We start from the raw sequence: 11,292 nt of genomic DNA, 5'->3' as shown, positions 1-11,292 counted from the left end.
TCTCTTAACAATTTCAAAGCCTGGCTTATGTGGGTCTTATTCAGTAGCTACACATATTATCTGGACCATTGTGATCATCTCTTTCATTCAGAACATAAGCCTCACTGAAATACCCAAATGAAACATTATCATGCTGTAACATGTGTTTTATCCTGAAGCTCTGTAAAGCAAGTAAACAGGAGAAAAATGATCACAATAAACATGGTTTGTTTCACACATTTTTATTGACTTCCTATTTCAAAACAGGTTGTAAAAGAGTCCACAAAGGCTTTTTTTTTTTTTTTTTTTTAAAGAAATCGGTACAAATATGCAAAAGAATAAATTAATTAACATATTCTTTTGAAATTCCCCTATACGAATTCAAATGCATTACAACGATACAAATAACTAAGAACCAGCTTACCAAATTTCATTTTGTACTATATATTACATGCTTTTTTGAACACCGATAATAAAAATGTTTAACAAAAAAGAAATCAAAAACTTTCCTTATTTACATTATTAACAAGTAGTTACATATTCCTTTTCATGTAAGGAAACAGCACCATTCCATGGATTCCAGCATGGGATGCACAAATAGCTGTTTAAGAAACACATGTATGTGTGATGTTGTATTATTAAAAACATCCTTGAAATACACAAGCCACAGTATTACAATGTCAAGCTGAAACTGAGGTGTTACTGGATTGTATGAGGTAGTGTAGCCCTCATGATTTGAGCAGAATAGGTACTTGATTCGTTATTTAAGTGTCTTGTATTAGTCTTTATTGCAGCTATATTGAAAACTAGTCACTATAGAACGTCTCAATCTTGTTTCCAGGCAACACACCTCTTGTATAATTGGATATTAATAAAAAATAAAAAATTAAAAATACTGGCAAGCCAAAAGCTTCAACTCCTTGATTTGTGTGACCATGCATAAACCAACTAAGGATTTAAACCTTTTTATCTAACACTAAGTGGTGCAATACAAAGCATTACATCTAGAAAACAAGGTATGGTAAAATCAGACACTCCACAGACATCCACATTTTTGGATCCTTCTCATTAAAACGGGTATTTTAATTCACTTTCTGTGCAGTTTTCTTGTCATATGATGATGTTAACTACAGGGTGTAGTTACAAGAATAGTACCAGGCATTATCAAAACATACTACAATATACTGATTTTAATCAGTAAACTTGAATTGATGCCAGATAATTCTCTGTATCTTCGATTTTGCAACCAGACAACTGTTGCCCATATAAATCATTCTAAAAAGTACTTTTCCATTTAAAGTCATCCTTCATATCAACAGCGCCATGAAAATGTGGTGGGGACTCCTTTGTACCAAAACACGCAAAAACCTTCATTGGTACAAAACACGTGCCGCTGTGTCTCAATACAATCTTGATTGAAGCACACCTCACGCAAGTCCGTTTCTCCAGCCCATTTCTTCTTTTGTTTCCGAGTCTATCCAGACCATGCTCATTTGCATTGAGTCCCTTTTTTTACAGCATAGTTTTTCTTTTTTCAAAACCATCAGAATCTTTTCAAGTGCCAGAATATTTTCCAAGTGCCAGCACAACTTACCATACACGTCCAACAAAGTTTTCTAATTCTCTTAACCACATGGCTGCCTCTCAGCATTAGTTGTAAAACACTGTTGTTGAGCAGTTTCTTACCAATGTTTGTGAGCAACACCAGTAAGGGGTGGGGGTGGGGGGGGTGGGGGGGGGGTGGGGGTAATAGTTGTAGGTAACTGCGGTGCAAGGCACATAATGAAAGCTTTATAAAATGTGGCAGCGTGGTCAGGGAACAGTTGTTGTCTATTGGTAAACTACTGGTTACACTATTGTCCCAGGCTTGGAATCCTCGTGCCAATACAGCAACTGGTCATCTGGGTCTAAGCTGTTTTCCAATGGGTTACTTTCTGGGTTTTCCATTTGATTCACATCAATATATGATCTGAAAAATACAAAAGACTGAAGATCACAAAACGGTATGTGTTTTTTGTTTTTTTTTGTTAAAGAAAACCACAAGACACAAACCTCAGCAATGTTTTGTCATTCAGAAAAAGAGAAAGCTTGGGAGAAAATATGGTATTATTCAATCATATGTTGCTTGCATGACAGGAGTCCAGAACAAAGCATTTGAAGGTTATTTGAGTTCCCAGTGGAATGGCCAAAAGCATGAATTAATAATGTATTGAAACATACTATATAATGATGAATAATTCAAGCACATCTTATTTAAATCACATTTACTGATCTTATATGTTATCTGCATCAGTAAATGTCTTATCTGCTGGACACAAAACAACATCGGATTAAATGTTGTACAATGCATAACTTTACACTTACCAGAAAAGAAAATGTACAAAGAAAGTTCTTGACCACAAACAAAAAACAACCAAATATGCAGATGCAGGGGTCACATTTCTCATTTTTATGGGTAAAACACCCACTATTTTAATAACTGGTTAAATAAGAAAAGAGTTAGGCATGTACTCCAATCCCGCCACCTTATAGGACTGTAGATTAGGTTTTAGTAGCAGAATTGTTTTTCCAAGATATAGTAACACCAGTATCAATGTTTCTTTGGCTCACCCTTTTGTTTATTCCTTTGATTATGCCGTCTATGGTTTAGTTGTTAATTCTCCTCAGTTATGCAACTGGCAACAGGACCATACATGTTAACAGATGATTCTGGAGCGCACACCTTCCTCAAATCATTTTTCCTTGACATATTCTCTGTGGAATATCTGTGCGCAAAAAGTTTAAAGATATGGGTGAAACATGTCAAATATCATCAAATGCGTACTTTGTAAAGTACTTATAATAAATGTGACCTCTGAATATGTTTATAAGGAAGGTTCTTATGTAAAAATACATTTAAAAAAAATTGTTATTCACTGCAAAGAAACAAAAACAAAAAGCATGCAGTTACCAGCTGACAAACTTCAGAATAAACCCCAAGCCAAATCAAAACATTTAAATTAACTTCAAATTGAAGCCAGCACGCATCATGTAAGAAATCCTTCAAAGCAATCAACACACAAAATGGTATTACTTACTACAGCTGGCTACATTTAGCATAAGAATATTTAATAGTGATCTCGTTTCTGTAGATATGTTGCAGCTCGTGGACAGAAACCTGGTTTTGTGTCTGATAAAAAGTGGTGCTGGAAGAGCGAGGTGACAGAGTGAGGAAGCTGAAGACACTGAAGAAGCAGAAGATACTGAAGAAGGGCTAGCTGAGTCACAGAGAAAGGCAAGAGTCTGCAAATTACTGTAAGAGTGGTGGCAGGATCTATGTCTACAAGAAAATGTCTATTGAACCCATAAGTAAACCACATTTTCAGAAGAAGGTTTGCTAAACAAATCATGCATAGCGATGGACTGCAATATTTTACAGCTATATTATTACTCTTTTGGAAACAAGATACCTTGTACATCTCAAGAAAACAGAAACATTTCAATATCAATTAATTGAAGCAACTTCTAAATGGGGGATCCGTTTATTTTAATTTGGATATGACCAAGACCATTGTTTCTCAGTGTGCAACATAAAATCTTCAGTCAAAAAAAAAAATCTCCCCATGATTATTAGAATTTAAGAAGACCTATTAGAGCTAGTTTCACTGTAAACTTTGTGTTCATTCATTATTCCTTCTTGTTAAATGTTAAATTGAACTCATTGCCATCAGTCTTACTCCTCACCTGCTGTGCGAGGGCATGCTGCTGTAGACGTCGCTGTACGAGTGTACATAAGGCTGTTGAGTGAATAAAGGGACATCATAGTCTGTAAGGCCGACGGTTACCTGGCTCCTCCACGTTCCTGTGCTATTGGCTGAAGAAACTGCAGATTGAAAGAAGAGATTTTCAATGAAGAACTAAAACAAAAAAGAAAGAACAGAAGTGGATCCAGAAAATGAGTAAAGGTTAAAAAATAATTCTTACCTGAAGAGACCGAAGGTGCCCTACTGGTTTGAGAGAAGGATGCTGGCACAGCAGGATAGCCTGGTCCTTGCTGTGATCCTCTTTCATATTCATAGCCCGCCTGCAGGCTATGACTCTGGTCCTTGTGCCCGGTGTTGCGGTTGTACCAGACACGGAGATGTTCTGCTACTAGTGCCTTCTGGATGTGTTTGGTCATGTGTTCGGTTTTAGCACCTGGTCTACTTCTGGGAGGTCTTATGGTTGCATATGGATTTTGGGTGAGGTGATCCGTCTGCTCATCATAGTAACGACCATATCTTTCATGTCCATAATAGGCTGCTGTGCGGTACGTGGGATTCACATTATAATGGCCCTCTGACCCATTTTCGTAGATGTATCCTCCATTAGAGTAGGGATCACAGTCTGTGTAAGGTGGGTATCCTGCAACATAGTATGCAGGGGAAGGCTGATGTGATGCCATTTGATAACCACAGTGCCTCGAACCATTCTGTGCTAGATTTGGCATGCTGCCTGCATTTGCATACATGTTCTGTTTCCTGTGCCGCCTCTTGTCCCTTGTGCGAGAATCTAGAGTGCGATAGTGCTGGTCTGATTTACTGGTTGTGCTGTGATATTCTGTGCTGGACTGGCTTGTGTAGGAGGATCCGTCATCCAGGACCTCTGTGCTGTTGCTTCTTCTGGCTGGTGAGAGAGTGAATCTTGGCTTTTCAGGTTCAATTTCAGAAAAGAGCTGGGTTTGGGATTCCAAACTCCCACTGCGTTGCCTAAAGTGCTGAGGGGTTCCATCAGACCTAGAAACAAAGGATAACAATGTAAGCATTGTTATAAATAAATACCTTAACTGCTTGCAATATAAAAATGTTTATGATGCCATTTTAAAAGCCAACTTTTTTTTAAGTACTGAGGCTAAACCGGGGTGTTCATTCTAATTGTATCCAGAAGATACTGGAATGATGGTATCCAGATGCAAGTTGACTCCTATCAGTACAAAACCCAGTCTAATTACAGTGTGGAATTTGTTAACCCAGCATGGCTCCGGTGCTCTCTCCAGACAACTCTGTTGCCCAGAATTGTCAGATGTTCATTTAATCCTATTCACTCTTCAAATTCCGATTTGTTTTTATAATTAAACTGCAATTAAATAAATGATATACCTCATACAAAAAAACACCCCCCCCTTTAACTTTATTAAATGAACACTACATTATTTTTTACAAATTGTTGAGTTAAGAAGAAAATAAGAAGGCTGCATTTGTTCCTAAATCAAGCACATCAAGATTTACAGTTTTCCTCAGGACTTTATCATTAAAAAGGAATCGGTTCCATTGGGCGTGGAAGAAGATAGACTGATAACACCACTATGCAAGCACGATGCTGGAGGGCTTTTTGGAATCATCCTCTTTAAGACACATGTTTTTTCAAATTGTGTTTTAATTATCCCCCTACCGTAACTGACTGCTGCTGTAAGCATTGCGAGTCATGACTGGAGTTGGAGGCATGCTTCTCGTATCACGGGGCTGTCTTGCTGGAGTTTTGTAAGGACTGCTGTGTGTTGATAAGGCTTCTCTGTGATTATACTGGAGGGTTCCCTGCACATTGTCACCATCATTGAATCTGGAAGACATTTTACAAATGTAATACATTTTGAGTCTTGTACGTCACAAAGCACTTTACAGTGGTAAATGGTAAAGAACAAAAGTAATAAGGTAGATCTGCACATAAAAATTTATTATTTTAAAAAAATCTTATTTATTTTTAACTACGTAAAATCTAAAAATTCTTGTCAGTCCTCTGAAAAAAAGTATGAGTTATTACTGTATGTAAAATCATATTTAAGGCATTTAACTATTAAAAAAAACACGTTTAAAAAACACAGAAGGTCTCACAGACTGCAGTTCCTGTGAAACACGCCACTCAAATGTTATCAGTTTTACCAGACAGCTGGTAAGGCAGTGTTGTGTGTGTATGTGGTTTATTTGTTGCAGGAACATGCTGACTTCATTGTTTCCAGTTGTGAAACAGATGCTTGTCTAACCAGACATCCTGACTTTTTCAGAGAGAATCAAACGCTTTCAAGTCTTAATGACATGGCAAATGCAAAGCTCAATCTCACCTTTCCCTGCCGTGCTGCTGCTCACAGGCAGAGGCTCTTCTCTGTGTGTTGTATTCCATTCCCAGAGACTGCGCGGCATGGAGCTTTGGAGAAGACTGAACGGATCTGGACCGGGGTTTCTGAGACTCAAGAGAATCATCTGAGGGGAAAAACAACAAACCAATGTTATATTGTTTGTGTAATTTTACTTATTAAAACGTAACAGTGTTAACCACAAGAAAATTTTGTTAGACAATTTCATGCATTAAAACTAATTAATATTAAATGAAAATGTTTGTTTTATTCTAAAAATCGGAAAATTTTGCTGCACAATCCACTATGAGTGGAGCGAGTCCACTATCCAGGATTGAAGGGGTTATTTGTTTATCTAAATCATTAGGTACTGAAATAAAAAGACAAAAAGGCTCATCTCCTCCCCTACATTTTTCTGACAGGAACAAATCCTGAACTGTACACAAAGATTGCAGATAGAGAATCTTGCTGAGAACTGCCGCAGCTGGATTGTTCCCACAACTACGTTCAACACATTAATGTATGTGGTGTTTCAAAACATTTGTAATTTGTATTTACCAAACATACCATCATCCAATGTGAGGCTGTCAGACAGGGAGCTGGTCTCTGAAGGAATCACATCATCTGAGGACAAAAAAGAAACAAAGTTACAAACTAGAAGACTTGATCAGCAGGTTTTCTGAATTAGTAGAGCCAGCATAGGATTAGAGACATGAGGGTGAGTCTAGATTCTGCAGTTCCACCAAGATAGGCATAATAGAAACCGGATTTGCTACCACAGTATTCAAGAAGTGTTACCTTGTAGTATGAGTGAAGCTCTTTGTGTGGGTTTCTTTCCAGATTTGATTCTGTATTCGTTGATTGCATTCTCAATCTCCTGCAGTCTTTTCACTGCATCATAACAGTTCTGTTTTCTTGTTTTCCTCACGGTTTTGTAGAGTTCTGGTTCACTGGCCAGCTTCTTGGCAGCTTCCACAATTTTCTGTTGAAGAGCAAATCTACTCTCCAGGTTTTGCAAATCGGGATCCTGTTGAATAGAGGTGTGTGTGTTAAAGGAGTGCTGACCAAAGGAATCAAAATCAACTTTTTTTTTTTATCTCCAATTAGCCTTATTAACATTATTAGTGGTTCCCATTTTCTACTGAGAATCTTTTGGTTGTTCAGTTTTTTGTGTTATTTCTGCATTTGCAATACCTTTTTTTTATAGGTCCTACTGTCTGATTAAACCATTCCTAGACCACCAGAGTGAGTTTGAAATGCAACACATTAGAATTAGGGAACAGGAAGCAGCAGAAACATTTTCTATAGTGTCTTATGCATATCCAAAAATAAGAAGCCCCCACTATTTACTATAACCATCTCTGACACCCAAGTAAAGGCTGCAACACATAATATTCATTACATTGTAGATCTGGCAGCCACCTAAGTCTGCAATTTAATGGACTTTTTATAAATTAGCTAAAATGAATGGAATACCTCTTCATTTGGTAAAGAATCATCAAGTTTAAAAGCTGTGCCAATTCGACGTCTTACAGTTGGAGTTTTGTCCCCGGTTGACAATGGATACTCCTTTGGCAATTTACCAGTCAATTCCTGAAACAAAACATTTTTATTTTAAATCTACATGAAACACATGACAAGCTCTAAGCGATAAGTAATAAGGTTTGCTATAAAACGATGGAGTACTTACTGCTTCCCTCATGCAAATTTTCTTGAGTTCTTCTATTTTCTGAGCAAGAATGTCTTGTAGAGCCTTTTCCTTTTTCTTGAGTTCTGATATTTTCTCTTTCTTTTGATCCTCACTGACCTCTGAATCTTGGGAACCTGAAAGGTTAAGCGATACTGTTGCAGCATACTGATCTTTTGAATTTACTAAGAATCAATATTATGGGTATATTATTTTTCATGTATTTTATTTAAATCCTAACCCCCCCAAAGACATTCATACTCAAAAACAGCTTAAAAACATTAGAAACCTGAGACAACACTGGTTTTAAAAATGAATTAGGCAGGTACTGGAGTTTCTGTTCCATAATTCATTTGCTACGGTGCTGTTAGATGCTGAGCAAACACATTTTAGGGGACTACAAATGATTTGTGACTTTCAGCAAAGCCCCAATGAGATAAACCAGAAGAAGGTAGCAGCAAAAAGCTAGAACTAAAAATGTAAAACGTTAAAAATGGTAAAGACTTCCAAATCATAGCTCACATAAACATTCAAATATTTAGTTTTAAAAAAGCTTTGACTGCGAAAAATTCTCTTTAGCAGTATGTCTTTATTACGTCAGACATTATAAGCTTTGAGGACAAAATCGAAGTGCATAGGTTGTCCTCCATTTAAACAATGACTTACCTGAGGAGATCAGACTGCCACTGCTTGCCATGATGAGTGGATTCTTCCCCTCCAGGTTGGTCAGTTTTGAAATCTTCGGGGCACCTACGTCTGTCAGGTCCATTGCGATGTCTCCCAAACTCCTTGCTGATGGAATTTTTGCCTACCGAGACAAAAACGATCTTTCTTTATCAAATCACCCCCAACAGGTTACAAGGATAACAACCACTGATTAATCACACTTGTACTTGATGAGATGAGATGTCTTTCACTGCTTGTTACAGGCAGCTCAATCCTTCCCCTTACTTTTTTTCCTGTTCACAGTAATTTACACTCTCTCTACCATTTGTGTATTCCAAGCAGAGCTCAGAAAGCTAACATGATGTAATTCTCTCAGTATTAAAAGGTGTAAAATCTACTGTTTTCTGTCATTTAAAAAAAGAAATGTATTCTAACTGATTTGATTCCAAAACTAAGAACAAAGACTTGAGGTGATAATCAAATGTACTTATATTAAATTACATGAGAACACAAATGGTGTCTGCTTAATAAATGTAGCCCTAAATGTTACAATTGTATCACACAATGCAACAATATGAGAAAACTGTTAGAAAACTAATGCAATTAAGCAGCAGTGTGGAGTAGTGGTCAGGGCTCTGGACTCTTGACCGGAGGGTTGTGGGTTCAATTCCCAGTGGGGGACACTGCTGTTGTACCCTCGAGCAAGGTACTTTACCTAGATTGCTCCAGTAAAAACCCAACTGTATAAATGGGGAATTGTATGTAAAAATAATAATGTGATATCTGTATAATGTGATATCTTGTAACATGTGTAAGTCGCCCTGGATAAGGGCGTCTGCTAAGAAATAAATAATAATAATAATAATAATAATTAAAAGTAAACTTATAAAACCACTAATTTTGATAGCACTCCAACCAGAAACAGTGAAAACTAGGAAGCAACAGCTGAGCTAAGACTGGTAACTTACTTTGCTTTGCTTTCTGTCCAAGTAAAACTGATGTTGACTGATTGCCATCACCCAGATGGTCTTAATCAGAGAATGGTTTGCATACCATGTGTGGATCACTAGTCCAGTCTGTCCAAAAGTACGTTTTGAAACGGTTCTTCTACAGAGAAAAAGGGAAAGGTGTTTTAAAATGTACAATTCCAAACAGGAAATCACCAGTTAATAAACACACAATGTGACTTCAATCCCCTCTAAATGCAATTCAGCCTTGAAGGTGTAGCAAGTAAATGTTTTCAAATAATCATCACATTCAACAGATTACTTGTTTAATGACTGAACTATCAATTAGTTAACAATAAATTCCCTATAAGAATATTATTATTATTATTATTATTAGCATGTTCTGTAATATAAATATTTCAGTATAATTTTGTATTTTCCATATTAAAAGAAAATATGTTGACATGAAATGTTCAACTACTGACATCCATATTCCTGATAACAGCAAGTGTGCAAACACAAATATATATCTATGAAGATATCAGATTGACAAACAGGAACAATCAATTGTGATCATGGGTACTTCTCTTTTTTATTCAACAATTCACATCTGATAAATTAGATATTTCTCAAATGCATTAACCAACACTATGCAAAGGTATGCATGGTTCATTTCATAACACTTTCCTTCCAATATACTTTTTATGAGGCATGCATGTTCAGGGTTAAAACTGGCTCTGTAGAGAAAATTAAATCTAAACAACATCAGTAAAGTAGGGAAGCTGAATAATTATAGTCCACAGTCACTAATTGCAATTCCCCTACTGGGTTCACTTTTATTTCCAAAGAGTATAAAAATAGATTTGTAGCGGTTAAAAATGGTTCACAGATGAAGTTTTAACAAGCCTCTTAGTGGTTGGCTCAGGAATCCCTTTTTTTTTTTTTTGGATAACCTGGCACCTCTCACCTGTGTGGGTCGTTGACTTCTACAGCAAACTTCTTCTCACGGAAATACAGGTTCTCAAGTTGCTTCCACTGGTACAACTGTGGGAGAAAATACAAAAGGGAATGGACGATTATAGAAAATCGAGCTTCTGGTTTATAGGCAGGGTTTCAGTTTTAATACTTTGTTTTTAATAAAATAATTACTTTCTACTGGAAGAACTATGATAAGTACCTGTTCATATACTATGAACAGCTAAAACCTTCACATATACCCTCTGTGCCTTGCTATGGAAAGAAAACATGTACATTTATATTGTACTTATGATCAATACATTGTTTATGTTCATAAAGGTGCTGACCAGCTATCAGACAAGATAGTTCATTCAGTATTTAAAAGGACAATGACTCATAATACACATACATAGGACATTCAGTTAAATACACTTTCAGTAACACTACCAGAACGGGCATAAAACACCATGGCTAGCACTGCCCAGCAAGTGTCTTTCAAATCTAATGAGGTGTGAGGACACACCAATTTACATGGCTGCTACAGTAATAAAAAAAACCCTCTGATGCTCTGTATTAACGCTGCTGTTCTACTGTTAATGAGATCTGTGTCTGCCTGTCCACCAATTGACACCTTTGCATCCAGCGACTGCGCCAAAGTGTGAAGCACACTTGTTGGGAACACCTTATCTTGAATTTACAAATTCTGTCCAATTAACTGCAATATCTAAAGTGGGTGTGTGTTTTACAAAAAAAACCATCATCAAAATGCAAAATTTAATGAAGATAAAACAATCATGAATGGTTTTTCTTTTAACACTGGGGATCTGGAAAGGAGGTTACTTTGAATCAAATCAGCATTTTTTATGTGGTTGTTCACACCAGTTACTTATTAGGAAATTCACATAACTAATAACTAAAAATGCTATGGACAGACTGTCATAACTAGACGAATTATCTCTTTTACATAT

At 36.7% G+C, this 11,292-nt stretch overlaps 1 protein-coding gene across 4 annotated transcripts in view; it reads right to left on the bottom strand.

The window, feature by feature from the left end:
- Positions 1-205: 205 nt before the first annotated feature.
- Positions 206-11,292, bottom strand: part of LOC117414149 (FERM domain-containing protein 4B-like) — a 58,612-nt gene continuing 47,525 nt past the window's right edge. For 2 of the 4 annotated variants that reach the window (XM_058999791.1, XM_058999788.1), the window contains exons 12-23: positions 10,335-10,411; positions 9,389-9,527; positions 8,421-8,562; positions 7,758-7,891; positions 7,544-7,660; positions 6,866-7,094; positions 6,635-6,691; positions 6,056-6,194; positions 5,389-5,556; positions 3,943-4,733; positions 3,703-3,841; positions 206-1,948 (exon numbers count right to left, since the gene is read on the bottom strand). In XM_058999791.1, the coding sequence (XP_058855774.1) occupies positions 1,828-1,948; positions 3,703-3,841; positions 3,943-4,733; positions 5,389-5,556; positions 6,056-6,194; positions 6,635-6,691; positions 6,866-7,094; positions 7,544-7,660; positions 7,758-7,891; positions 8,421-8,562; positions 9,389-9,527; positions 10,335-10,411 (2,253 nt within the window). In that variant the 3' untranslated portion in view covers positions 206-1,827. Of the gene's footprint in view, positions 1,949-2,589; positions 2,745-3,056; positions 3,165-3,702; positions 3,842-3,942; positions 4,734-5,388; positions 5,557-6,055; positions 6,195-6,634; positions 6,692-6,865; positions 7,095-7,543; positions 7,661-7,757; positions 7,892-8,420; positions 8,563-9,388; positions 9,528-10,334; positions 10,412-11,292 lie in introns of all 4 variants that reach the window. The other 2 variants (XM_058999789.1, XM_058999790.1) reach the window with 2 other exon arrangements.

This window comes from Acipenser ruthenus, chromosome 25, assembly GCF_902713425.1.
Source record: "Acipenser ruthenus chromosome 25, fAciRut3.2 maternal haplotype, whole genome shotgun sequence".
NCBI classification, from domain to species: domain Eukaryota; kingdom Metazoa; phylum Chordata; class Actinopteri; order Acipenseriformes; family Acipenseridae; genus Acipenser; species Acipenser ruthenus.
Note: the sequence above shows the minus strand (reverse complement) of the source record. Positions and strands in the feature narration are given on the sequence as shown.